The 26,033-nt window shown below is 39.0% G+C and overlaps 1 protein-coding gene across 1 annotated transcript in view; it reads right to left on the bottom strand.

The window, feature by feature from the left end:
- cplane1 (ciliogenesis and planar polarity effector 1) overlaps positions 1-22,557 on the bottom strand; it is a gene marked incomplete at its 3' end in the record, with an annotated part of 57,179 nt that extends 34,622 nt beyond the window's left edge. The window contains exons 1-20 of the mRNA XM_082158555.1: positions 22,408-22,557; positions 21,642-21,780; positions 20,741-20,876; positions 20,541-20,660; positions 18,468-18,706; positions 17,381-17,487; positions 16,609-16,765; positions 16,419-16,522; positions 15,380-15,562; positions 14,742-14,991; positions 13,681-13,830; positions 11,185-11,855; positions 9,827-10,017; positions 9,672-9,752; positions 9,425-9,589; positions 6,881-7,048; positions 3,924-4,152; positions 2,499-2,614; positions 1,220-1,437; positions 600-764 (exon numbers count right to left, since the gene is read on the bottom strand). Of these exons, the coding sequence (XP_082014681.1) occupies positions 600-764; positions 1,220-1,437; positions 2,499-2,614; positions 3,924-4,152; positions 6,881-7,048; positions 9,425-9,589; positions 9,672-9,752; positions 9,827-10,017; positions 11,185-11,855; positions 13,681-13,830; positions 14,742-14,991; positions 15,380-15,562; positions 16,419-16,522; positions 16,609-16,765; positions 17,381-17,487; positions 18,468-18,706; positions 20,541-20,660; positions 20,741-20,876; positions 21,642-21,722 (3,531 nt within the window). The remainder of the gene's footprint in view (positions 1-599; positions 765-1,219; positions 1,438-2,498; positions 2,615-3,923; positions 4,153-6,880; positions 7,049-9,424; positions 9,590-9,671; positions 9,753-9,826; positions 10,018-11,184; positions 11,856-13,680; positions 13,831-14,741; positions 14,992-15,379; positions 15,563-16,418; positions 16,523-16,608; positions 16,766-17,380; positions 17,488-18,467; positions 18,707-20,540; positions 20,661-20,740; positions 20,877-21,641; positions 21,781-22,407) is intronic.
- Between the last annotated feature and the right edge of the window lie 3,476 nt (positions 22,558-26,033).

The following is a 26,033-nucleotide window of genomic DNA, read 5'->3' as shown; positions in this document are numbered from 1 at the left end:
CTGTGATGCGACACACATTATGTAATCACGTTGGAAAGGTCACACGTGACGTAGGCGGAAAATGTAGGATAGGGCGAAAAACTCCTCCAACTTTTTTCTCCTCCAACTTCAAAATCGTCCGACATCGTTGTTTTACCTTTTATTTTTTTTGTAAATGACGTTTTACTTAGTCTTTGCACGTTCGCTTTGTAAACACTGGGTTGGTTCTTCCACCTGTGACCTTTCAACGTGATGTGTGTCGCATCACAGCAAGTGCAAGACGAGCATTTGTGGTTAAAAAGTATATAAATGTGTAATTTTGTTATAAAATGTCGGCTGGTTTGTCTAGATAAGACTCTTATTCCTCGGCTGGATCGTGTCGAGACTTTGAAGCTGCACTGAAACTCACATCTGGACCTTCAACCCGTTGGACCCCATTGAAGACACTATATGGAATGTTTTCCTCAAAAACCTTCATTTCTTTTCCACTGAAGAAAGAACATGTTTGATGACGTGGGGGTGAGCAGAGTTAAAATTTCCTGATCATTTAAAGTGAACTAATCCTTAAATTGTGAATGGACACTGGGAAACGACAAAGAGAGAATAAAATGGGGCCGCACCTTGTTTAGTAAGTGTCTGCAGCGATGCAGGTTGCTGATGTACCACTGCGTGGCGGGCAGAGAGCCGTGTGCCGCCCTGAAGATCATCAGGAGCTTCTGAACCAGCCCAGAAATCTGACAGCGAGTCTCAGTCTCCAGAACCAGAGCTGGATCCCTCACAGAGTCCTGATGAGATCCAAATACAGCTAGAGACACTCCTTCTAGAACTCTGAGATCTACTGATCACGGTCTACTCATTGTGCCTAGATCTAGACTTAAAAAACAAGGCAATCACGCTTTGGATCAAAACTTTGGAAGTCTACCTCTCTACATTAATAATTCATTACATTTATATAGCGCTTTTCTCACACTCAAAGCACACATTAGATTAGCTCCCTCTGTTTCCACCTTCAAATCTTTCTTTTCACCACACTCTAAGACTTATTTACTCTCTTTGGCATTTAATACTCTTTGATTTGCACTTTGGTCAGCCTTGGCTGTTTTTAAATGTGCATTATAAATTACTATTGTATTGTATTGTATTGTATTGTATTGTATTGTATTGTATTGTATTGTAAGATGAGAAAGACATGACAGAGGTAGACGTGACAGTCGGGCGCCTCTGTGTGTGTGTGAGCGACCTGTGTGTTTGGTGAAGGCTGTGGACAGTACAGAGGAGGAGCGGGCAGGTAAAACACAGGAGGAACCAGCACAGGAAGTGATGTCGCTCGCTCTTTGGCTGTGTTCATCAGTCGTGTTAACGGCTGAGAGACGACGTCCACCTCCGCCATGACGGACGCCTTCAGGATCTCCTGCACTGAGACTTGAAGAAGATCCACGTCCTCAACACTCACTGCGTCTAAAGGACAGACAAACAAGCAGCATATGAAGACTGATATTATATTATATTGAAATATATTGTATTATATTATATATCAATTTTAGTCATTTTAAAATGTGCTTGTTAATTTTATTCGTTTTTTATATTTATATATTATTTATCTTTAATTTATTTTTGTTTCTGTTTTTAGTAATTTTAGCACTTCAGCATAAACTCATTTTATTTAGTTGCCAAAGTAACATTTCAAATTTTCAATTAAGCTTCTTTTTAGGTTTAAGTGTTTCATCAAATTTTTATACTTATTTAAAAAAAAAAAAAAATTATAATAGATTTTATTTATTTATATGATAGTTTTAGTTAACAATAAGACTAAGTGTTTCATGTAATATATTTATTTATTTATATATTGTATTTTTAATCATATATTTTATTTAGAGCTGTGAAACGATTAATCGCGATTAATCACATCCAAAATAAAAGTGTTTACACATAATAATATATATAAAATACTTTTAGTTAACAAATTATTATATTATATATTTTTTTTAAATTGAGTAAAATATATTAATTTATTTACATAGGTTTTAGTTAATTAATAACACTGAATATTATATCATACTATATTACATTACATTACATTATATTATATTATATTATATTATATTATATTATATTATATTATATTATATTATATTATATTATATTATATTATATTATACACAGTGTGTGAATTATACAATGATTTTCTGGAAGATAAGCGTTTTTACAGATAGGTCAGTCAGTCTAACACCACCAGACTTAAAATGTATAAAAGATCTTTAAAACAAAACACAAAAGTTGTGATGTGTAAAACTTTAATAATGTGATAAACAATGACAGTACTAAAGTTTTGTTATGAACCGTTTTATACTGATGCTGATGGAAAAGGTCGGAAGTTGGCGAAAGTGAAAATAGGCCTTTTAAATATCTTTGGATGTTTTAGAAATGTTCCTTTCAGATATGCAGAATTAAAACCTTCCCAAACCTTGCTTAACTATGGGGTATAGATCTCACAATTCACAAAAATATCCTATTTTTACCTTTGTTACCGTCCCCTTCAGACCCAAGCATTCGACCCAGTAACTCCTCCAGCTGATCGTGGAATATCACTGCAGGCTTCAGCTCGGGGGGAAGGTGCAGCTCTCTCCACTGCAGGCTTGAGGACCAAAACATGAGGAATACAAAAAAAATAATAATATATCACTGTGGCATCTGAAGCGAGAGGATACCAGACATTCGTACTCAGTGTTGGGGAAAGTTACTTAGAAAAGTAAAGCATTACAATATTGCGTTACTCCCTTAAAAAGTAACTAATTGCGTTACTTAGTTACTTTTTTAGAAAAGTAATATGTTACGTTACTTTTGCGTTACTTTTTTTCCACTTGGGCTGGGCTTGTTTTTTTATAACAAAAAAGTTATATTTTTGGGCAAATGTAAAGGCCCTTTCACATTTTTTTTCTTTCACGTCATTTTTGCCCATGGTTTAACCGAATCATCGAAGGTCAGAAGCAAGTACACTGGTCAATAAAGTGAGATTATGCATGTTTTATTTAACATATTTAGTTATTGGAGGTTTGCATAGTATTCTGATTCTGCATTTCACTGATTTTATTCATTTTGAGGAATATTGAATCTTTTTTTGTGCAAGTGAGTAAATGCACGCTCACGTTTAGTCTAGAACTACAATAGCCATCATGTTTACACACACACACACACAACGCCTCTGCACTTCGATTTGTCTCAACATGGGGACAAGTCAATATGTCAGTCAATAAATGTGAAAACAAAGTAACTTGTAGGGGTGTAACAATATATCGCAATACAAAAATGCAACAATATGTATCGTGGATAGTGACAATATGTATTGTGTATAGTTAGTGTTAGTCAGTACTACATGAAACTACTATATAATGTTGAATATAATGTACAGTGATGCAATGGGGGAATATTTGTGGGTCCTGATAATGCCAAATGTCTGATGTTACCAGTAAAAAGTGGCATATAAAAGTAAAAATCTAGTCAGTAACAGAGTACAAGCATATTCGTCTAAAATAATTCAGTATTTTCAGCTTCAGAATCATGAATATTGTTATTCTGGTGTCTCTATTGTCCTGCACTGGGTTTCAGCATCAAGTTCAAGCCTTTTAATTTACACACACAATGTAATATAAAATTTAGCATTTTAATCAACAGCACATTTTTTGTTAACCTTTTACCATATGTCTTGGAGTGTCGCAATAATATCATATTGTGAGTTCAGTATCGTGATATGTATCGAATCGTGACATGAGGGTATCGTTACTTATCGAACTTTTGTTACTTATTTGAAAAAGTAACTCAGATATTTTGTTGTAAATTTTAAAAGTAATGCGTTACTTTACTAGTTACTTGAAAAAGTAATCTGATTACATAACTCAAGTTATTTGTAATGAGTTACCCCAACACTGTTCATGCTTACAACAAACCTGCTGAAGTCTAGATGGCCACTGCAGTAGTTGGTGTACGCCAGGCCGAGGGTGGCCGCCATCTTCCAGTCTCCCAGACGCTGTGCCATCCACACGGCCTCAGGGATCAGCCCGCCCAGCAGGAGGAGCTCTAGAGCGTAATCCACCGTCCACACCTCCGACAGCTGATCGAAGCGAACCGCCACTGCTGCACGAGCCTGAGACAACTCCACCACACGCACACCTGTGTCTGAGACAGCATCTGTTACACTCATCAACTCCACCACACGCACACCTGTGTCTGAGACAGCATCTGTTACACTCATCAACTCCACCACACGCACACCTGTGTCTGAGACAGCATCTGTTACACTCATCAACTCCACCACACGCACACCTGTGTCTGAGACAGCATCTGTTACACTCATCAACTCCACCACACACACACCTGTGTCTGAGACAGCATCTGTTACACTCATCAACTCCACCACACGCACACCTGTGTCTGAGACAGCATCTGTTACACTCATCAACTCCACCACACACTCATCAACTCCACCACACGCACACCTGTGTCTGAGACAGCATCTGTTACACTCATCAACTCCACCACACACACACCTGTGTCTGAGACAGCATCTGTTACACTCATCAACTCCACCACACGCACACCTGTGTCTGAGATAGCATCTGTTACACTCATCAACTCCACCACACACTCATCAACTCCACCACACACACACCTGTGTCTGAGACAGCATCTGTTACACTCATCAACTCCACCACACGCACACCTGTGTCTGAGACAGCATCTGTTACACTCATCAACTCCACCACACACACACACCTGTGTCTGAGACAGCATCTGTTACACTCATCAACTCCACCACACGCACACCTGTGTCTGAGACAGCATCTGTTACACTCATCAACTCCACCACACGCACACCTGTGTCTGAGACAGCATCTGTTACACTCATCAACTCCACTACACGCACACCTGTGTCTGAGACAGCATCTGTTACACTCATCAACTCCACCACACGCACACCTGTGTCTGAGACAGCATCTGTTACACTCATCAACTCCACCACACACTCATCAACTCCACCACACGCACACCTGTGTCTGAGACAGCATCTGTTACACTCATCAACTCCACCACACGCACACCTGTGTCTGAGACAGCATCTGTTACACTCATCAACTCCACCACACACTCATCAACTCCACCACACGCACACCTGTGTCTGAGACAGCATCTGTTACACTCATCAACTCCACCACACGCACACCTGTGTCTGAGACAGCATCTGTTACACTCATCAACTCCACCACACACTCATCAACTCCACCACACGCACACCTGTGTCTGAGACAGCATCTGTTACACTCATCAACTCCACCACACGCACACCTGTGTCTGAGACAGCATCTGTTACACTCATCAACTCCACCACACACACACACCTGTGTCTGAGACAGCATCTGTTACACTCATCAACTCCACCACACGCACACCTGTGTCTGAGACAGCATCTGTTACACTCATCAACTCCACCACACGCACACCTGTGTCTGAGACAGCATCTGTTACACTCATCAACTCCACTACACGCACACCTGTGTCTGAGACAGCATCTGTTACACTCATCAACTCCACCACACGCACACCTGTGTCTGAGACAGCATCTGTTACACTCATCAACTCCACCACACACTCATCAACTCCACCACACGCACACCTGTGTCTGAGACAGCATCTGTTACACTCATCAACTCCACCACACGCACACTTGTGTCTGAGACAGCATCTGTTACACTCATCAACTCCACCACACACTCATCAACTCCACCACACGCACACCTGTGTCTGAGACAGCATCTGTTACACTCATCAACTCCACTACACGCACACCTGTGTCTGAGACAGCATCTGTTACACTCATCAACTCCACCACACACTCATCAACTCCACCACACGCACACCTGTGTCTGAGACAGCATCTCAGTTACACTCATCAACTCCACCACACACACACCTGTGTCTGAGACAGCATCTGTTACACTCATCAACTCCACCACACACACACCTGTGTCTGAGACAGCATCTGTTACACTCATCAACTCCACCACACACACACCTGTGTCTGAGACAGCATCTGTTACACTCATCAACTCCACCACACGCACACCTGCATCTGTCTGTCACATGACCTCATTACGTCACTGCATGTCTGATTATCATCTAAAAAAAAACTGTCTATGTTTTGCATTTGAACCCAATTTTGTGTAAAAATGTCTGAACTTTTAATAGCCTGATCCAGTCAATTCAAGAAATAGATGTTAAAGCAACACTAAGGCACTTTACCTCTTCGGTCCCCCTACAGGTTGGAAGCGGAATTGTCCATTACCGCTGTCGTAAATAAGTTAGCCTACCATCGCACACACGCTCGCTGTTTATCCAGCACCGGCTTTGGAATGAACGATGTCCACAGACAAGGTAGAGTATGTTGCATGATTTCATTAAAAAGTATGATGTATTGTGACATCAGAAACAAAGAAAAACTAAATAATGACTATTGTAACGCTTGCCGTAAAGCAAGTCAAATTTGTAGTTTCTTATGTCTCATTTGAACTACAGAAACGCGACCCGGTTTGGCAAACTTGCATAGTGCGGTTATAGCAGATAGAGGGTCGCAAAGCGAATCCAGAAGTGCCATTCACCCTGTTACGACTTGATGAATCACTGAAACGATTTTGGAAACATTATTTTAAGGTAAAAAAATTTCCTTAGTGTTGCTTTAAAAATCGTTTCAGGTTCAACCGGCACATTAAGACACTGAAGGTCAAGTGCAATACATTGTATTATGGGATACAGAGTGCTGTGATTGTAAACTACACATTCCATGCGGTTCAAAAATAGCATACAGTGCAGTGAAATAGCCACACTGGTATTTTGTTTTCCCTGAACTCACTGTTTGGTAAGTGAAGAGGCGGCAACACGTCCACATTGTGTGGCGGGAGGATGCAGAGCGGGCGATTGGTGAAGTACGCAGCCATAAACCTGCCGAGAGACTGAACCACTGCGCAGGCCGCTTCACGCCCCACCGGCCCCGAGAGCCAGCACTCAAACACAGACTCATCTGCAGGGTACAAGTGATGGGAGAAATCTGATACTCACTGCAGCAATCTAGGAATACAAATGTTTCTTGAGCAGCAAATCAGCATATTAGAATTAGGGATGCACCGATACGAACATTTTGGCCGATACAATAATTCTTTATATTTTGAAAGCCGATTGGGGTGGTGGTGGCGCAATGGATAAGACACATGCCTTTGGTGTGAGAGACCCGGGTTCGAATCCACTGTGAGACACCAATGTGTCCCTGAGCAAGACACTTAACCCCTAGTTGCTCCAGAGGCGTGCGACCTCTGACATATATAGCAATTGTAAGTCGCTTTGTATAAAAGCGTCAGCTAAATGAATAAATGTAAATGTAAATGTACTGCAAGACACAAATCATTTAAAGGGGACCTATTATGCAAAAATCATTTTTATTAGGTGTTTGAACTAGGGATGTCAATTTTCACAAATTCCCATGATCGATCGTCGTTTAAATTAACGATCAATTAATCGATTAATCGTTAGCCTTAATACTGCGATATGCGTCTACTGCAGTAGCTATGGCCAACAGCATGACAAGGGTCTGCAAATTATGATGCTCAAAACGCTATGTTCCTCACCAAATCAATTAGAATGGTTTTAAAAATAAATAAAGGGCTAGTAGGATTGTAAAATGTTTCGATGTGATTGATAATTAAATTAATTATTTAATAATCAAATATAACTACTAATACAACGTGTCACCAACGCCGCCTCATATGCGCTTAGTGTGACTGTTGTGGACGCGCTCTTCCTGGAACAACTGCACGCGCTGAATGAATCTGCTACCGTTAAACTGGAGCACTTTGCTAGCACGTTATTTATCTAAAAGAAACGCGTCCTATATGAGATTAATCAGATATATTCAAAATAAACATAATATTACAAATTATATCTGCACAAAATGACGCAAATTCATGCACAAGTGAACTTGAACTAAGTTACGTGCCATTCATTCAGAACTACTCATGTTGTGGACGCGCTCTTCCTGGAGCAACGCGACACGGCAACTAAACCCAAATAATTTACAACGTTTTATTACAATATTGTTCTCTTTATAATGTTATGTAATATTACAGTCCCAATAGTCATTATTAGTCGTGCATTGCCGTTTGAGCTGCGCGCGCTGAAGCTGACGCTTTACTACAGAGTTAATTCTTAACCAAATGCATCCAATATGAGATAAATCAGATATAGATAGGCCTACAGAAAATAAACAGTATTACAACTTACATTTGCACAAAACAAAAGGCTGCGAATGCACACGCAAACTTACAGTCATGATGAAGGTGTAAAATGGTCCCAAACATAACTCCGGCGCGCTCGCTTTACATGTTTCGCGGTTGAGCAGCACGCACACGCATAAAGACCTGCTTAATCGATGATCGATAAGTTGTATCGATTAAATGTATTATCGACAATTAATCGATCGTCGATTAATCGTTGACATCCCTAGTTTGAACACATGTGTGTCCACAGTGTATGTAAACAACCAGCCTATAAGGGTAAAAATCCACCAACTGCTTTTTTTATAATCCCCATAAATCATAAACAGTCTCTCCAAACTAACTGTTCTAGATTTACTCCTGCTTGTGAGTAAGCCCCGCCCACAGTCGATGACGATCTGCCCTATTAGCATAAACCCCGCCCTATTAGCATAAACCCCGCCCTGAGTGAACCACGCCATTTCTGCTTCGAACGAGTCACGAGAACATAGACTCCTGGCATCTGAGCCACTGACGACACCGTGGATGAATTTTATTTATGAAGGAAATGTGGCGAAGAAAGTCATTAAAGTGTTATATATTTGCGCAAATCATTTTACATGGGACTGCTTCACAAACGAGGGTCAGTTCTTTTTTTCTTTTCTTTTTTTACCTTTATTTAAATAGTGCTAATTAGTGTCCGACTCCGGTTCGAACATGTAAGGCTGAACACACCTACTGACCATTTCTGACATTTTGGCTGTGTGACATTCTCCAGTTTTGTTATTGCCGGAGTATCCGAAGCAGGAGCTGTAAAGGCTCCGCCCTCTTTTGGAAAGGAGGCGGGGAGCAGCAGCTCATTTGCATTTAAAGGTACACACACAAAAACAGTGTATTTTTACTCACACCCAAATGGGGGCAAATTTGTCAAGCTATAATAAATGATCTGTGGGGTTTTTGAGCTGAAACTTCACAGACACATTCTGGGGACACCAGAGACTTTTATTACATCTAGTGAAAAGGGGCATAATAGGTCACCTTTAAGTTAAGATGTCAAGAACAAACTTTGTTTTGGTGATGAACTGATAGCTTGGCTATTTGAAAAATATCTGAGCGTTTTGAAATTGTGTCTGCAGAAGTAATAATCTCACCAGCCCCTCCTGGCATGTCCTCTTCCTCTCGTCCTGCACGCGACTGTAGTTGATGTGCCAGACGGTCACAGAGACCTTGAGCCTCTCGCAGTCGATACTGAAACAGCTGCGCGTAGAGAAGAGCCAGACAGTAGCGTGTCTCCAGGTAACACGTCATTGGACCTGCTGTGGGATGCAGGACGGATGTAGTGAGTGACATGTGACATTTAACATGACCATGTGAGCTGAAATAAAAACAGTGACTGACCTTTCTCTCTCTCTGCCAACAATTCAGACCTCCAAACCTGAACACCCTCCGCATATTCACCTAAAATAAAGTGCTGTTCACCTGAGGATGGAGAAACATTATTATGATATGATGATGTAACATAAGTCGCTTCTGTTATGGTTACACATGCTTACCGGTGAAACTTCGTAATGTGTGGCTCTCCTCAAGACGATCTCCGGCAGACTGTAAAGCTTGCTGGACTTGAGCTATAATAACTGACATCTTCTCCAACTCGTTTTTTACGACCCCTTGACCTCTTTGGTGGCGTAACTCCTCCTGGTACCGCAAAGCCAATCTGTACAGCTCACGCCAAATAACCACCAATCTGAAAACCACAACAGGGAACTCAGGCCAAACGGCAATGCTGTCGACATTCTCTCACATCTGTTATAAAAATAAAAAAATTGTGAGTAGTGCTTGCCATGATACTAGTGTGATGGTTGCTAGGGTGTTGCTATGTGGTTTTAAGACATGCTGAGTGTTTTTATATGTTGCTATGGAGTTACTAGGTTGTTCTGGGTGGTTGCTAATATGCTCTGATTGTTTTTATGTGTCCTACAAAGTTAATAGGGTGTTATGGATGGTTGCTAAGACTTTCTGATTGTTTTTATATGTTGCTATGAAGTTACTAGATTGTTCTGGGTGGTTGCTAGGGAATTACTATGTGGTTACTAATGCTAAAACGTTCCGAGTGTTTTTATATGCTTCTATGAAGTTACTGGCTTGTTCTGGGTTTTTGTTATGGTGTTGCTATGTGGTTGCTAATATGTTTTGAATGTTATTATATGTTGCTATGAAGTTACTAGGTGATTCTGGTTGGTTGCTAGGGTGTTGCTATGTGGTTGCTAAAGTTAAGACTATCTTAGTGTTTTTTTTTATATGTTGCTATGAAGTTTCTAAGGTGTTCTGGGTGGTTGCTAATATGTTCTGAGTGTTTTTTATATGTGGCTATGAAGTTACTAGGGTGTTCTGGATGGTTGCTAGGGTGTTGCTATGTGGTTGCTAATATGTTCTGAGTATTTTTATATGTTCCTATGAAGCTACTAGGGTGTTCTGGATGGTTGTTAGGGTGTTGCTATGTGGTTGATAATCTGTTCTGAGTGTTTTTATATGTTGCTATGAAGTTACTAGGATGTTCTGGGTGATTGCTAGGGTGTTGCTATGTGGTTGCTAATATGTTCTGAGGGGTTTTATGTTGCTTTGAAGTTACTAAGGTGTTCTGGGTGGTTGCTAGGGTGTTGCTATGTGGTTGCTAAGACTATCTGAGTGTTTTTATATATGTCGCGATGAAGTTACAAAGTTGTTCAGGGTGATTGCTATGGTGCTGCTATGTGGTTGTAACTATGTTCTGATTGTTTTTTTATGTTGCTATTAAGTTACTAGGGTGTTCTGGGTGGTAACTATGAACCTAAATAGATGATGACTGGAAGAAGAAAAAAAAATAGTACGAAATTTAGGAAAAACCCTACTTCTCAAGAACACCAAAAAGTACCTATTAGAAGGTTGTTGTCGTGCAGTCTGTGTTACTGTCTCAGTGTCTTCTTGTAATATCAGAACAGAAAACATATCAGAGGAATATGTTTGCTGGCCATCCTCCCCATGATGCAATGCTCTCGACGGGAGGCTGTAGGCCCGGTCCACACTCCGAGACGCTTGCTGAAGGACGAAGAGCGCCGTGCTAAAGTTCTGTGAGGAAAGTGCTACACCTGATGATGAAAGTGGGACGAAAATGTCTACGAAACATCTAGTGAGCTCCACTGTGACGCCCAGACAGCCCGTGCCTGAGGAGTGTGTGGCGTCCCACGGCAGAAACGACAGGAGAGTCCTGAGTGTGTGAAGGGCGTGTGTGAGCCATGTGCTCGTACTCTTCGAGTCGCGGACCCTGAGAAGCTTTACGAGTCGAATGATGCACAGGATTGTGTATTTGAGGAGACGCTCTCTCTGCTCCATGGACCCACCCAGAGAAACGGCCAGAGCCCAGGCTCTCAGAAGGTTCTTGTGAACCCGGTTCAGATCCTCCTGCAGACCTGAGGACGTGGACTCTGGATCTGTCTGTGCCTGAGCATGAAGAGTGTCAAACATCGACGCAAACTCAAGCTTGCCTCCATCTTCCATGCGTGAGCAGGCATACGGGTCTTCATCAGAGTCATGATCTTCCTCATCCTAAAGAGATCATATTATTCATTATTTTCATTGTATTATTCACATTTTAATAAAAAAAAAATTAAAGTTTGATTTTTTTTTATTAAATAATTTTTTTTATAATATTGAGCTACAGTAAAAAAAAATTTTTTTTTTTCACATTGCTTTTTTTGCATGGCATCATATTGCCATCTCTGTTCAGTCTGTTTAAAGAGGTTATGACCTTGGTTACATGAGGTTATATATTTTTTTATTAATATGTTCCTTAAGGTTCACTTGTCAAGTCAAGTCAAGTCAGGTCAAGTATATTTGTATAGCACTTTTCACAATACAGATTGTATCAAAGCAGCTTCACAGTATTAAATTAAAATAATACAACAAGGTTTGTTTGTAGTGGAATTTATTGATTGATCAAATTAAATTAAATATCCCCAAAATATCCCCAACTGAGCAAGCCAAAGGCAACAGTGGCAAGGAACCGAAAAACTCCATCAGGTGACCTAATGGAGAAAAAAAACCTTGGGAGAACCCAGGCTCAGTCATTTTAGACTAACTGTAGCTTGTTTATTGAGGATGCAGGACAACCAGCTAATAAAGTATTACAGTAATCTAGTCTCGAGGTCATGAATGCATGAACTAACTTTTCTGCATCAGAAACTGATAGCATAATACGTAGCTTAGCAATGTTTCTAAGGTGGAAAAAGGCTGTTTTTGTAATGCTAATAAAGTTTTTTGCACTCAAAAAACATATATATGTGGGGGAAAAAATGTTTTCAACCCTCATTCTGACCCTGTGTCTGAAATGATCTGTTTTTAATGCACGGCTCCACTAAGGCTTGTCAGTAAACAGCCACTATAATGTGGCTAGCGTCATTGCAAAGGGAACCGTATCAACGCCCACTCGCTAGTGCATGTGAGTAAGTGTTTTAAAAACATTATCCATATAAAATGTCATTTACAGGCAAAACATTATGAATTAATTTACTGACGGTTTGTGGTGCAGCTGCTGTCAGATTCAATAAAGTCACTGCTTCATCCGTCAACAAAGGTTTCTTTGCGAACTCTCCATTACACTGTGCCGTTTACAAAACGATCTGCAGTCAAATGCCCCGAACAAACATATAATCCTGCAACGCAATCCATGATGCCACTTAAAATAAACCATCCACTTGTTTCCGATGCTGAGATCTTCTGAAGTCTGTACAGAGACACAAACCAGCTGTTTAAACTGGACGATCAATGCAAACGTTCTTTCACTCTTCCATTTGTCCTGTTGTCGACAGACTCAAGCGCGTGGAGTCCTTCAGAAACTGAACACGCATCTGTATACTGTATCAGTGTAGACAGCATCAGTCTTTATAATGCGTTTTATTTGCTTTTGATGCGATGCTCACATCTACTGTAGGCAAATGTCAGCCGTTAAGCAACTGAACGCCAGTGGGCGGGGCCTATGTGGCCAGGGTATATGTGGCCAGTGGGCGTGGCCTATGTGACCAGTGGGCGGGGTGTATGTGGCCAGTGGGTGGGGGCCTATGGTGCAATGATGTATAACTATACGTCAATGTTTTGCTCTGGAAGCGTCATATGCAAATGTATTTGCCCGTGTGACGTCATAGATCACCCAATATCAAAACGAGCTGTTTTTGGAGCTTGATTAAATAAATGCTTTGTTTATAATGAGGAGAACATTTAAACTCTGAAACTTGCAGAGTTGTTTGTTTTTTGTGAAATGTTTTAATGGTATAAATACCTCTTATATGTCAAAAGATCAAGGAAAATTTGATTTCTCATGTCATGACCCCTTTAATGACCATTTATATGCAAAAAGCGTTTGAGATGAGCTTACCTGAGCTGTCTCAGTACACTGTGTGAGGTCTCCTGTACCTCGCAGGTAGAGAGGTAGTGTGGTCAGAGGGCTTTCTTTCTCTTTAAGAGCCAGAAGACTTCCAGTGAACGTCAGCGTGGACATGGATTCCAGCCTAGACCTGACCTGAGGCTGAAACACCCAGAACACACTAGTGAACAGTGTTGGGGAACGTTTCTTTGAAAAGTAATGCATTACAATATTGCTTTACTCCCTTAAAAAGTAACTAATTAGTTACTTTTTAAGAAAAGCGTTACTTTTTCTCACCTGGGCTGGGCTTGTTTTTTTTTATAACAAAAAAGTTCTATTTTTGGGCAAATGTAAAGGCCCTTTCAGACCAAAATTTTTATAATAAGGCTGAAGGAAATGCAAATTCACACGTGTACAGTAAAGGGCGCCGCTCAAGCAAACCTTTCTGGATAACGGAAGAATAGGATGCAGGAGAAAAAAGTTTAACACTTATTTACCAATAAAAACTAAAAATCTAAAGTCACTTTTGCTTATGGCTTAACTGAATCATTGAAGATCAGCAGCAAGTACATTGGTCAATAAAGTGAGATTAAATGCATAAAAATATTTGTTTTATTAAACATATTTAATTATTGGAGGTTTGCGTATTATTCTGATTTTGCATTTCACTTATTTTATTCATTTTGAGGAATACTGAATCTTTTTTGTGCAAGTGAGACGTGTAAATGCTCGCTCACATTTAGTCAAGAATGACAATAACCATCATGTTTACACACACACACACACACACACACACAGTCTCTGCACTTACAATTTTTCTCAACATGGGGACAAGAGAGCTGTCAGTCAATAAATGTGAAAAAGTAACTTGCGTTACTTATTTGAAAAAGTAACTCAGATATTTTGCTGTAAATGTAAAAGTAATGCATTACTTTACTAGTTACTTGAAAAAAAGTAATCTGATTACGTAACTCAAGTTACTTGTAATGAGTTTCCCACAACACTGCTAGTGAACCATCAAAACAGCAATAAAACATGATGAACAAACATGATTTCCCTTCCCCTCCGCTGACCTGAGATGAACCCAGGACCTCGCGTATGTTCTCCAGTCCTTGAGCAGAGTCCAGCAGGAGGGCACTCATGATCGCGACAGCAGACGGGCGTTTGGTCATCCTGAGCACAGTTATCATGTACCCGTCGGACACGATGAGGAACGGCTGGCGAGGATGACAGGTCACGGAGAACCGCTGTCTCATGGGGTCACGGAGTGACACGCTCGAGCTGGACAGGCCGCCATCTTGTGTCTGCAAAGGCACTGGAGGTCTACGGATGACATTGAAAACAGTGTTGCCAGACTGAAAATGTCCAAGTATAATACCAGAAGCTCAAAATTATCGTATTTGGAAGAAAATTATCATACACAATAGGGCTGCACAATATACCGAAATATCGCAAATGTATATATCGCAATATGCATAACCCAACGGCTTGCAATAACTGGGGTCATGAACACAAGACATGAAATTTACTTACTATTTATATTTAATGCACATCTCATTTTACCAACTATTTATTTATATTTAATGCACATCTTATATTTAATGCTCATCTCCTCCATTTGTGTTTCTAAAACCATGTGAGAAAAACAACTCAATATCTGATAGAGTACAATATCAACTTCAACGTCAACCAGAGGAACCAATCAGATCACCTGTAGGTGACGAGTGGGTGAAGAGGCAGGAAGTGGGCGGCACCGAATTCAACACTACATCCTGTGGTGGACAGAGACACGAGTCCCCCCAGACGAGCCAGCATGAGCAGAGAGCCTCTCTTGAGCACACAGGCCAGATAAAGCCCTTCTGGTGTCCAGCTGACACAACACACCCAGTACGACCTGCAGGAAAACACTGCATTGATCATCCTCAAAATTATAATTCTCTGTTATAATCTACTATACTTGTTTTGTTACTCCCTCACAACATACTCTGCATTTTTGTACTTCCTATTCTTGCACATTCTCTGTACATTGGACTACTCATTAGCCTTATTGCTATTTTGTTTATTATTATTATTATTAGTAGTAGTAGTAGTAGTAGTAGTACTACTACTTATTTTTTCATTATTATTTCTTATTTATATATTAGTACACCATTTTAACTACTATTTATTTATATTTAATGCACTGGACATATTTTTTACTATCTGTTTATTTATATTTAATTTACATCTTAATTTATACATTTTATCTATTTAATGCACATCTTATTTTACCATTTTTACGTACTATTTATTTATATTTAATGCACATCTTATTTTATATTTTTTACCTACTATTTATATTTAATGCACATCTTATTTGAATAATCTTCACCTATTTAAAGCACATTATGATTATATTACCATTTTACCAAAAATTTATATTTAAAGCACATCCTATTTTACCATTTTTACACACAATTCTTTCATATTTAATGCACATCTTATTTCACCATTTTTACCTACTATATTTAATGCACATCTTATTTTATCATTTTTACCTACCATTTATTTATGCATCTAAGCAGCTGACCAGGTTTATTTAATGTGACAAATAAAACTGGTGAATCTTGAAGATGGGGAGGGAAACAACCTCACAAACTCCATCAATATCAGATATGTCATTGTAGCAGTCTGGCATACAAGCTAATATAAACCTGTTCATACAACCAGCCAATCAGATACCATCCAGCTGAGACTTTTAAAACACTCACCTCACATATTTAGCTGGAATAATGAGCATCTTCACGCCACATCCTCCTAACAGGCTGGAAACCGTCACAAAGTTCTGAGTGCTGATGAACAACACCTGCGTGGCCTTTCAGATCACAGAGAACAAGGCTTTTTAACACTGCACAAATGTCATTCCTGTGCCTGTAGGTCTGAATGTAGCGGTGAGCTTACCCTCGGGTCTCTCTGGTTCAGGACCACTGCTAATAGTTGAGCATCTGGAGAGAACGCTGGAACCAGAGCACCTCTGGACTTCACTGGTTTGCATGGAGGCAGGAGCTGGTTGAACGGGAAACACTTCGAGGACCAGTTAACACTGAAACCTACTGAACTGCCAAACAAAACAGAATAAAGTAATGAAGATCGAGAGGCCAGGGAATGATTCCAGGAAATGCATGAACTGAACAAACACTATACGCATCTTGAATGCAATGCAAGTTGCTTTGGATAAAAGCAGCTTGTTATTATATATAAATCCATATATTATTACTGATTATTTCTGATATATAAATTACTGTCCTCTCTGCAGGCACTAACATGTATATATGCGTACGTATTTTTTATAGATAGACATATCATTCACACAAGCATGTACATATGCATGCTTACATATTATCACAAATATATACATATACATGCTATTTGCCTATCTGTGGTTTTTAATATTAGTTGTTGTTATGATTATATTGACTGTTTTTATTAGTTTGATGTAGCTGGAGACTTTAAATAATCTCTTCCTGCCCTGTATTTTCATTGTATTTTCTTGCATATATTTAATAGCGTGCAAAATATCCATAATAAAAATAATAAAAACGGCCAATGTAAAATAAATAATTACATTTATTAATAATAATAATTACAAATCACCATAAACAATACTTCCAAGTGAAATGAACAAATGATGCCGGAATTCTAATAAATAAAAGCACATTTAACATCATCTGACCTGAGTTTGTTTTCCCATGTCGAGTCCCACTGGATTTTCAGCAAGGTGACGGTGAGCTTCCCATCAGCAGTGAACACAAACGCGCTCAGACACGCGTCACCCACTGCCTAAAAACACCACAGCGAAATATAATACATATGGAAAAAACCTAAGCAACATGAAGAGTGCTTTGTTTCAGAACGAGGTGTGTTTTCTCCCTAGGTTTGGTTCGTTTAGGCATGTGTGAACACGGCAATCACGCTCGGATCCGCACCAAAACAACCACTCTGAGATCGCCTGAACGAGAGGGTATGGAAGCAATCAGACCCAATAGACCAAATGGTATTATAATTCATAACCGAAAATGTGCCATATAAATAGTAGTGTCTGATTCTGTGAGTGAGCACATTAGTTATCACAGCTGAAAACCAAAAGAGCACCTCTTCATCTTATAATGTTATATATGCACTCATTTGAATATGTCCAAACAGTAGAGCGTTGGCGTTTGCAACGCCAAGGTCATGGGTTCGATTCCCAGGGAAAGCAAGAACTGATAAGAATGTAAATCTGTACCTTGAAATGCAATGTAAGTCGCTTTGGATAAAAGCGTCTGCTAAATGTAAATATGTAGTTTATTTGCGCTTCTCCGTGCGAGAACACGGTCCAGACGAAGCCTTGATTCCTGCTCCCGCTGCATTATAACATTCGCACAGTGTGTCTTGACACCGTAAACAGCGCTGGGAGACCAGAGAGCGTGTGAATTTACTGCAGTATTAATAATAATGTAGTTTATAATTTAATGACGGCTACATTCGTATAGTGTTTGCATGTGTCTCGACAGTTACAAATAAAGCCACAATAAGTTGATGGAGCGAACCTGTCAATCATCTTGATGGATGATGCAGACTTATCTCTAACCAATAAGAGGAGAGTTACTCGCATGTGACTTGCATCAACACATTTTGGTACGCTTTGAAAGGTTGCCTTGTGAAAGCGACCGGAACCAAGGAGAAAAAGCAACATCGTAACATATTAAGTCCCTGTTTCGGAACAAAACACACAATCTGTAGGTGTGATGACACCCTAAGACTCTTTTCACTGTTTTTACCTGGTTCTTCACAAACACACTATGAACGGAAGCCTCTTTGTCCTTTACGGAGGGCAGTTGAGTGTTTTCATGGCATGATATGTGACTCCAGCGTCCCGTGATGGTGGTGTCCCGCGGGCCACTTAGATCCTGAGGTGTCGTACACTCCCAGAGGAATACCTGTCCGGTAAAAGAGGCCAGGAAAACTCTCTGCGCATTCTCCGAAACCAGCAGAGAAAGTCCTAGTGTAGTCGCAGAACCTGCGTAAAACGAGCCGTGTTAGTTTGAGGATGATTACTGGATGTGCATCAGGAAAAGTTGAACTCTTAAGGTCGTATTCTTCATTCGGTGGCTCTGAATTGTTAAAACACCTCTCGAAATGCTTGCTACGGATGCGGAAAACGCAGAAAATCAAACCTGATCCGAATTTTTTTAATGACGGATGAAAGTTTCGGAGGCAGTGTATAAACGTGATTAAAGGGGTGGTATAATGCCCTTTTCACAAGATGTAAATTAAGTAACTGATGCCCCCAGAGTGTGTGTGTGAAGGTTTAGCTCAAAATACCCCACAGATATTTTTATATAGCATGTTAAAATTGTCACTTTTTGAGGGTGAGCAAAAACGCACCATTTTTGTGTCTGTTCCTTTAAATGCAAATGAGCTGCTGCTCCCGGAACAGGGGGCGGAGCTTCAAGAGGTTGTGTCCTTTTACCTCACACAGACATGCTCTTTTAGCCTCTTATGTTCAAACCGGAGTCAGACAAAGACGGAGAGACTCAAGAAGAATGTAGAAGCAACAGGACATTTCTGAATGGTTAGTTGATGAGTTTATGAAGCTTATGTGTAGTTATCTTCTAGTCATTGATTAGCATATTCTGTCCTGATAATCTATAAATCGTGTTCAGGGGGCGGGGTTTATGTAAATTCTAGGGTTTGTGATGTCACTAACCCGGGAGGAATGTCCTGTAGTCTCTACCAGCTGTTTGTTGTAGTCCTTAAAAAGCGATTTCTTTAAAAGCAAATATCTCCCTTTGCTTTGAACTTTGAGCGTCGTAACTATGCAGATGTTGTTTATGCTCAAACAGCAACATTACACACTAACTAAAGTTAAAAAAGTTAAATTATATTCAACCACCCGTTTAACAAAACATGAGGTCATATTTATTTTTTAATGTGCGAAAATTTCGGGCTGGATAATACACTGCGTAATTTTTTTGTGCGATTTTGAGCCAAATTCTGACTCGTGCGACTCTTTTTTGAGCGAAGAACGAGAGGCGATTAACCTCTCCCGACCGGCAATCGGATGGTCGGATGAATTTCTGGAATGTCAAAAAAATGATTTTGAAATCATCATCCGTAGAAAATGAAAATTACACTCCTCGTAACTATATTGCACAGTTGAAGCAGAGCTACGAACCGATTGCCCTAAACTCAGTGTGTTTTCCCTCACTGCGCCTGCGCTAAAATAGAAGTTAAACCATTTAATCTTTAACGCAGCAAGAAAGAAACCAAAAGAGGGAGATGTTTAAGTTCTGTAGCTCAAACTACAGCAAATTACTGTTGCTTACCTCCAGTTGCAATTACCCACGTCTTCCAAGCCACCTGCTGTTTTTATTGTATGGTAAAGTTGTTGTTGTCCACTGGGTGGCGCTGTGACTGTGTATAATTAGAGCACCTGAGCAACAAGTGTGTGTGTTGGTAATTGGGAAGCACACAGGTTTTGACCGAGTAGCTTGCAAGGTGGATTTTAGTCTTATGCTGTCTACAAGGTATGGCTTTGTGTGTACGTGTGACCAAGCAAAGGCCACAAGAAGTTTTGAGACCATGTTTAATGGAGCACAAGTAATAAAGAAAGACATTTGTTTGCATCTATATCCGTCTGCATGGACTCTGTTTGTTTGCGTTCTAAACTTGCTTACTCTTATTATCAGCGGCAAAGACTTTGGAAAGCCATTACATTGGGCATATTTCACACGTATAGTGTGAACACATAAAACGCGAGCTTTAGTTTTACATCGCATGCGAGCTACTCGAACAGTGTGAGAAGGTAACCTTGCTGAAATGGCACGGTGTATGCCCGACTTTACACAGACCTTTGATGGAAGAAACCAGCTGATGAACCGCAGGAACTGCTGAGACCGTTTTGAGCGAATCCTTGTCTTTGTTCCACAGGAAGAGTTCTCCAGAGACCAGCAGACCCACCAGCCACACGCCTGCGAATAACATGGATGAACACACGTGTGATCCCATCACAACACACACACACACACACTGATGAGTGACGATCGTTCACCGTTCTGAGACGCTGACATGGACACCACCCTCTGCAACAGCGGCTGAAGTTTGGGGATCTTCTTTTTGGTCCGTCCCGAAGGCAAATGTACTTCACTAATCCGACTGTCATCTAACAGAAAAACACCCTCTTTTTCCTGAAAGAAAACAGTGTTGACATGCACTACTGTTCAAAACTTCCAGATCAGTAAAAAGAAGTCTCTTCTGCTCACCAATACTGCATTTATTTGATCAAAAATGCATTTAAGAACAGTGATATATTATTATTTAACTATATAATTTAAAGTAGCTGTTAATTGATAATATTGATAACATTGATAATCATCATAAATGTTTCTTGAGCATCAAATCCTCATATTAGAATGATTTGTGAAGGATCATGTGACACTGAAGACTGGAGTAATGATGCTGAAAATTCAGCTTTGATCACAGGAATAAATTACACTTTACTAGATATTCACATAGAAAACACCTATTTTTAAATCATATAATTAAATAATAATATATCACTGTTTTAATGCATTTTTGATCAAATAAATGCAGAATTGGTGAGCAGAAGAGACTTCTTTCAAAAACATTCAACAATCTTACTGCTAAAAAAAATGGTTGTGTCAAAAAAAGTCACTTTATTGTCTTATGTCACTCATTTTATTTTATTTATTTAGCCACTGATCTTGTTGCTTAGCACTTATTTTGTAATTTCTGTATATATGCATATTTTGTGATTATATAGCAGTGAGGTTTATTGTATTTTGTCTGTCTATAGTCTGTGGAGTAGCATTCAAGTATTTTATTGTACTTGGTAACATGACTTTTGACTTTGATATTGGTGTTTGTTTGAAATCATTACATTAGCTTCAAAGCATTAAAAAAAGTAAAAATGTGTAAACGTATGATCTCACCCGGCCAAGCCAGCAGAATCTGGGCCACGGCTTCCGGCGCTTGATGCTGGACGACAACAAAACCTCGAACTTCACATCCATTCTCGGCACTGACGGGGCGTTTCAGAGGACCAGGAGATCTGCTTCCTACAACATCCAGCTTCATGTGGACCGTGAGAATTACAGACAGCATGAGTGAAATCTGCTCATATTTACAGCATAACATGTTAAACAAGATATTGAAGTAGAATCATATGCAGTATTTATCTGGGGTTCTTTAAAACCTGGTTTACAGCTAAATTAATAGTACAAACACAAATAAACATACTTATTTTAACATGAGTCAAAGTGAATGCTTGTAGTATAACAACAATTTACCACAAAATTCAACCACAGCACTAAGTTAGCAAGATAAATCAAATATAAGGTATTTAAGTAAATAAACTTGAATCTAAAATTAACCATATTATTATTATTTTGCATAATTTAACCGCAGCAAATAAAATCAGCAGCCAAAATACTGTATTACAACAGCTAAGTTACACTATTAGTATAAACACATCCTTTAATCCGTTTGAAATGGATGAAAGCAACATTTGCGAATGAAGAAACTAATACGATTGAGCTCTATATTAATATTCAAGAAATAAATAACTGTCATTAGCATGCGCAGTAATACCGTTAGCTGCGGTTTGTAAACACAACATCAGACATGATACACACACACACACACACACTGTCGTTCTGTACAGTCCTAAACGGATATTAAAGTGTCTTTATACTCTACCATCATCCCATGACTTTAATAAACACATTCCACGTCTAATTTATCCGCTGTTTCGAATCTCCCTCCACTTCCGGTTTTCCAAACTTCAAACATCCCATGCTTCCCACTGCGTTTCCATAGGAGCAGACGCATTCGAGCGCAGCCAGTGCGCATGCGCGATCAGAGGATGACGTAAGGCTTCTCGCGCATGCGCAGAACTCATGGCTAATCGGGTTCTCCCTCGAAATCGGGTCTCTATCAACTATCAAGATTATACCTTTCTTATACTGTCTATGGATTATACTGAGTACATACGAACGGTATTAATTTAAAAGATGTATAGGTTGCTATATAGTGCATAATACAACAAATAGAACAGTTTTTTTAGTTGTTAAATGAAATATTTGGATATTTAATACTTAATTTAACACGTAATTACATTAAAGATGATTGTGAATACAATATGCAAATGAGGCATTGTCTAATTAAATATGCACTCATTTGCATACATTTGCATACATTTCCCGGAACAGAAATCTGAAGATTGGAGGTTCAAAATATATATATTTTTTTTTTTTTCATTTTGTTGACATTCTGAATATCTTCATGAATCAGAAAATGCTCCCAACAGACAAAATTGTTTGTTTGTTTTTAGGAATAAATAGTTATATTAACGTGGTGTAAATAAAACTGTAAAGTTTGTAAGTGCTACTGAAGAGAAGAAAAAATCTCACGGCCTTTTAAGAGATGTACTGAAATTGAAAACTACAGATGAAGTGCAATAAAACGAATACTTACATTTGTATTTTGGATGTTTTTTTGTTTTTTTTCACATTATTCTGAAGGAGGACAAGTTATGGAAGCAAAATAGCCAAACATCTCAAAATTGACCAGTGCTTTGCCTTAAAAAAAAGAAAGAAAGAATAATAAATAAATAAAAATCGGAGGTGTTGTTAGGCCTGTAGAAATGCTTTAAACTTACAGATATGAAAGATTTGTTAGAATTAATTGCACAGACTGAAATATCTTGGGTGTAGCTTTGCGCCACCAAAGGAAAGACATTGAAACTGATTGTACTCTTGTGTTTTGATAATTGCGACCAGACGTCACTGCAATTATGTTTATGCCACTTGACGAATTAAAAACCTGCCTATAAGCGCAATTATTGTTGTTTAATTTTTTACAGTCAAATAAGGAAATCCTTGTGTCAGCCAAGATGATGATGTACACTGGACCTTTAAAACCAACCAGAGTAAGGTTTCTTCGGCGGGACAAATCCAGTTATTTCGTATGACGTCAGAACTCGGAAGACTAATTCAACGCTGGTTTCTTATATAATTGGCTTTTTCAATTTATAAGTCAAATAAGGTCTGTAATAGCTTGATGATACATGGACGTTTTGTTCTACAACGTAAATCACACGCACTCGCCAACTGTTCTAATCTAGTAACTTATTAGAAACATACGTTTTCAAAAATAAACTGCATAAAAATCTGCGTTTTAATATGCGCCCTTGTTTCTCTGGTGCATAAGGTCTATATACTACAGGGCCGTTGAATGCTTGAATCTGATTGGTTGACGAACGTTCGGAACCGCACGGCTAAAGTAGTTCCAGGCAGGTCTTGACCGCATTACAGTTCCATATCACTTCGCGTAGTCAACTGTAATAACGGAAAATAGGATACAATTCCTTACAAGAAAAAAACATGCAGCCCCATGCGCTTGATCTGCAATTTTCAATGTCTAGCTTCACAATCAATGGAAAAATGCAGTTTAATTTTAATAAATAAAGTATATAAAAAGTATATAGTAATAAATAAAGTATATAGTCCTATCTATAGCCTATAGAAAATAAAACTGAATATATAAATAAATTGATAGTCCTGCTGCACGGGTTTTCGTAATTATTGCAGATAATATAACAAATAAATAATTAATGATAAGCCTACCTGTTAAAAGGATTTTGTGTTTCATTTATTAGGCTACTATACTGTCAATAATAGAGAAAAAAAAAAAGAATGAACGAATTAATTAAAACGAATTGAATTAATAAATAAATAATAGTATTGACGCACATGCCTCTCTCTCTCTCTCTCTCTCTCTCTCTCTCTCTCTCTCAGGTTGAATCTCCAGGTAAGACATCGCGGTAGCTGTAGCGGTAACATTAGCCTATGACTCAATCAACTTTCGTATATGTTGCATAGGCTACTATAACTCTATAAAACCTTGTCATACTAATTGTATATGTTCGCATTTGCCACTGTCACCACGTGTTAATGTCAAGCCATGTAAGGAAAATGAATCAGTGATGCAAACTAATTTTGGCTGTACAGAAAATACAGCTCTTAAAGAAAATACTGTCAGTGTTGATTCATTTCCATTGTAAAGATCATCAATTATTAAATTAGTTAATTTAATCTATAAAGCAGTTCTGCAGAAAACAGTGATGTCATCATCCAGCTCAGTTAAATTCTCATTCATTTTTGTCAGTGCATTAATTAATATTGTGTGTCCCCACTAGACAGAGGTAATTGGCAAATTCACTGCATTTACGGCCAGCAAATCAACGAAGTAAAATTCGAATAGTATTTTATTTTTTTGAACAATAATTACAGATCGAATATTCGTGCACACCCCTAGTACTGACACTCAGGCACTCCACAGTCACAGGTAAACTGTCTAACCAGTCAGGTGTTTGTCATGAGAAAAGAGTTTGCAGACTCTATATAAGAGTTAATGTTACAAATACGTCTTTTGAATATACTTTATGAACTCATTGTCCCTTTAGCTCGGAGAGGTTTATTTTCCCTCTTCAAAAGTACTGTCAATTGTTTTGTTTATTGGTCTAATTCTGGTTTCTGGTTTCTCTTTCTAATAAACCTTGCATTGGGTTTGTCACTCAATTAATTATCTTGTGCTTCGCTCCCACCCTTCTGAATGTTGCATTGATAAGGAGTTATCACAATCTAAGACTATTTAGTTGTGCTATCTTACAATCAATATATAGTAAATGTAGGGTCGCCGATGTAACGGTTAAAACTTGAAGTGGTGATGAGGTCTTGACATGTATGGAGCGGGTCTTAAAAAAGGTCTAAAAAGGTATTAAATTTAATTCCGTGATTCCTGTATATACCCTGAAAAGGAAATTCCCTTTTTAGCCTTTACAGTATAAGCACTTGAACCAGAGCTGGACTTTAGTCCGTCACTAACCTGAACACACATTTGTGGTGACATGTTTACAGCGTAATCTACTAGAGTTAATCATTTCAGAAAAATCAATAATACTAAGACACTCAGCATTACGGGCTGATCTGGCTACAGAATTTGCACTGAGCCTTTTGCAAAAAATTCTTTAAAAACTCAGACCAAGAAAAAAAAAATCCTCCAAATGGAGACATTGACTGAATGTAACACTAACTAGTGTAAATGATAAATCCCGTTTGACATTTGTGCTAGCTACTGTATACAGGCCACCAGGGCACCATACAGACTTCGGAGTTAGTACTGGCTGCAGAAAAAGTACCAATTGTTAATGATTTTAATAACCATGTGGATAATGAAAAAGACGCATTGGTATTGGCATTTACAGACATTCTAAACTCTATTGGAGTTAGGCAACATGTGTCAGGACCCACTCATTGTCGTAA

This window comes from Leuciscus leuciscus (genome assembly GCF_965113295.1).
Source record: "Leuciscus leuciscus genome assembly, chromosome: 24".
Lineage (NCBI taxonomy): Eukaryota > Metazoa > Chordata > Actinopteri > Cypriniformes > Leuciscidae > Leuciscus > Leuciscus leuciscus.
The sequence above is the reverse complement of the archived record's forward strand: the minus strand, read 5'-3'. Positions and strand labels throughout refer to the sequence as shown.